Source organism: Octopus bimaculoides, chromosome 22 (assembly GCF_001194135.2).
Source record: "Octopus bimaculoides isolate UCB-OBI-ISO-001 chromosome 22, ASM119413v2, whole genome shotgun sequence".
Taxonomy (NCBI): Eukaryota; Metazoa; Mollusca; class Cephalopoda; order Octopoda; family Octopodidae; genus Octopus; species Octopus bimaculoides.
Window position 1 is genome coordinate 15196939 of NC_069002.1, and position 3470 is coordinate 15200408.

The 3470-nt window shown below is 40.3% G+C and overlaps 1 protein-coding gene across 1 annotated transcript in view; it reads right to left on the reverse strand.

The window, feature by feature from the left end:
* Positions 1-3470, reverse strand: part of LOC106880038 (uncharacterized) — a 456507-nt gene that overhangs the window by 262060 nt on the left and 190977 nt on the right. The window contains exon 70 of the mRNA XM_014929839.2: positions 1082-1329. Within this exon, the coding sequence (XP_014785325.2) occupies positions 1082-1329 (248 nt within the window). The remainder of the gene's footprint in view (positions 1-1081; positions 1330-3470) is intronic.

Below are 3470 nucleotides of genomic sequence, written 5' to 3' on the forward strand. Positions count from 1 at the left end.
CCCCACCTCAACATTGCTTGACAACCGATGCTGGTGTGTTTAGGTCCCCGTAACTTAGCGGTTCGGCAAAAAGAGACCGATAGAATAAGTACTTGGCTTACAAAGAATAAGTCCTGGGGTCGATTTGATTCGACTAGAGGCGGTGCTCCAGCATGGCCGCAGTCAAATGACTGAAACAAGTAAAAGAGGTTCTCCCTCTCCCTCTCTCTGGGTAACCATGTATCTTCTCTACAGCAGCACACCTGTTTCTACACTTATTCTTGATCACTCTCTCTCTCTTGCTCTCCCCTTTGGCCAGGTAACCATGTCTCTCCTTTACAGAAACATACCTATTTCTTTCACGTGTCTGTGGAGTGCTCAGCCACTTGCACGTTAATTTCACGAGCAGGCTGTTCCGTTGATCGGATCAACTGGAACCCTCGACGTCATAAGCGACGGAATGCCAACAACAATATATATTTGCCAAAATATAACAGGATACTCTAACCTGAATTTGAGAACTGAAGCAACTTCATGTTATCTTCATCATCAGTCTCATAAGAGGACGTGAGCCTATCACTGCAAATTAAGGAAATGTCTTTAGTTTTTGCATTATTAAACTTAACCTAAGACGGTGAGCTGGCAGAATCATTAGTACGCCAGGTGAAATGCTTAGTGGTATTTCGTCTGTTGATATGTTCCGAGTTCAAATTCCACAGAGGTCAACTTTGCCTTTCATCCATTCGGGGTCAATAAATTAAGTACCAGTGAAACACTGGAGTTGATATAATCAACTCGTCCCCTTCTCCCAAATTTCAGGCCTTGTGCCTATAGTAGAAAGGATTATTAAGCTTATAATGTCTGTTTAGAGTTAAGCAACATAGGTCAATTAAGTAACATCATAATAACGAACACAACATGTTACTGGTGGATTACATATTTTAAAATCTCCAGCTAGTAACTGGACTGAGTTTGGCAGCCAGTTATGACTGTGCTGTCAAAATAATTATCTTTCACTGAAAGAATCTTGTTTGGCTCCTCTTCTAACATGAACAACTGGGAACTATGAACATTGCTTAGCAAAAATGAAAGTGATACTTACAGATGAACCATAATTTAAGTATGACAGAAGTTGTCTGTGACTAACTGTGGAAGACGTTCTAGTTTTATCATTTATTTTATTTGATGTCACATTTCTTCCATCAACGAACCATTTCAGATGAACTTCAAGGTTTTGAGTGTTATTTAAGGCATCTCCCCATTTACAAATCCACGAAAATTCAGGATTCTTTACATCACTGTCATTGAAAGATGTTTCCAATTTCACATCAGCTGTCAACTGTGGAAAATCTAGAATGAGATCAATAGATGAAGTAAGTCTACTTTGTTGAATGTGCAATGTTAGTGTGCATGTATGACAATGTCCTAATGTATTGAGAAATAAGTTCAGCATAAAAGGGATCAGATGTAGTGGGCATGAGAAGAGACTGCACTGGTATCATCATGTGATGCATATGGATGAGAACAGTTGCATAAAGAAGTGCCAATCACTTAAAGTGGATGGAACTTGTGGAAGAGGGCAACCCAAGAAAACAAGGCACAAAGTACAAAGGGCTAATCTCAAGATGCTGAACTTTACAGAGGTGACTTTACACAAGTGAACTTTACAGAGAGTTGAGACAATTGGCAATTTGGTGTACTTGAGAAAACCACTTGGTACATATGTTAGTGTGCATGAGGCTGGGAGCATGTTCCCTAATTCCCATCCCCTAACACTTATCACTCCTATATCTATGATACTCAGCTGCTGTTGTCACCTGAGAACTGAGTTGGCACATGTTACATCCCCTCCCTTCTGGTTACCTCCATCCCACCTTTCCTACCCCCTAGAATCACTTCCATTTCCCCTTTCATCCCTACCCAAGCTATTACCACTGATCAGTTTATATTTGCATGCAACCAGAAAGCTCTCTCCTCTGCTATTCTCTAACCTGCTACCATTGTCAATACCTTCTCATTTCTACCGTCACACTTCACTTACTATAGCCCCACTACTCCTAATGTACTTCTATATCTCCGCATCCACCACCCCACTAAGCCTTGCATATCATTCTGCTACATTTTTTATCTATTCTCCTCCCTGAACCACTCCCATATCTCTCACCATGCACTTCTCCATACTGGCACTTCCCTCAACTGCACCTCTGCCCTTGCTCATCAGTCGCTATATTCACTTCCTCCTACCTCTTTCACCAGTTGTTACTCCCTCCTCACACTCTAATAAAGCATCCACTCTCTCCTCTTCCCCTCCCATGACCCACAGTCCATATCCTCACCTATGCTTCCCTTTTTGTACCTTGAATGTTTGATCAACATTCCATCACAACCTTCCATCATCTCTTTTCAATTACACCTACCCACATCTACATGTAATAATCGGTAAAAATGTTCTTATTTTGGTAGTTTTGACTTATAGAGTCCCTCTAAGCATGAAGCATTATTGTATAGTAATGCCCTTACATAAAGTAAATTATCTACATGTAATAAGGGTAGTTGTGTACCTCCTCTATTGCAACACATCTGTCTCTCTATCTTACTTTAACCTTTCAGCATCTGGCATTAAACCTTCTTTTTTCAAATACCCATCATTTAGTAGTGGCAGCCTTTTCCTTTTCATGTTCTTCTCTCTGGCAAATTACTTGACAACCTCACTCGTGCTCATAGTATGAAAAAAAACATCCAGTACACATTTTAAAGTGGTTGGCATTACGAAGAGCATCAATCTATGGAAATCATGCCAAAGCTTCCACAAAGGCAGATCACCCACAGATTCTTGCCCCTAGAAGAGTCATAGAAGAATTCTAATAAAAAAGCATCAACTGGGTGTGTGCAGTTTTCTAAAACATTTAATATTGGAATGGCCATATTACATATCCAGTTGAACTACAGTTTCTTCTCACAAGATTGTCAAAGCCATCACCAACTATAGCAGGAATTCTTCTACCTTCTTTTCCTCTTTGTGACTAGAATGGACAACATCCTTAAGCAAAGTCCTGAACCCATCTAAGACAAATTTATCAACATCAATCAAAAGTAATCAAGACACCACCAGAGCCTGCATCTCTCTGACCTTGACTATATTCATGACCTTGCCCTTACAGCGCATCGACTGTGTGATGATGAACAAGAGTTATTAATATTCCTTAAGAATTCTGCTGCCAAAGTCAGCCCATTTCTTAATGCAATGAAGACAGGGGATATGACCATCAACAAAGATGGAAGCCACTTGCCAATTAATTGAAACAAGGGCACATAACTCGCAGAGGTCAATGAATTTGAGTACCCCTTGGGTTATACATTGCTGACAGTAAGAAAAGCTTTTCTATGTCCAAGAGAGTAGCCTTTTATGCGTGTAACAAAGTGGGAAATATCTGGCAGTCAAGTATTTCAAAGTGAACAAGGCTGATGTTTCCTATAGAGCAGGCATATAT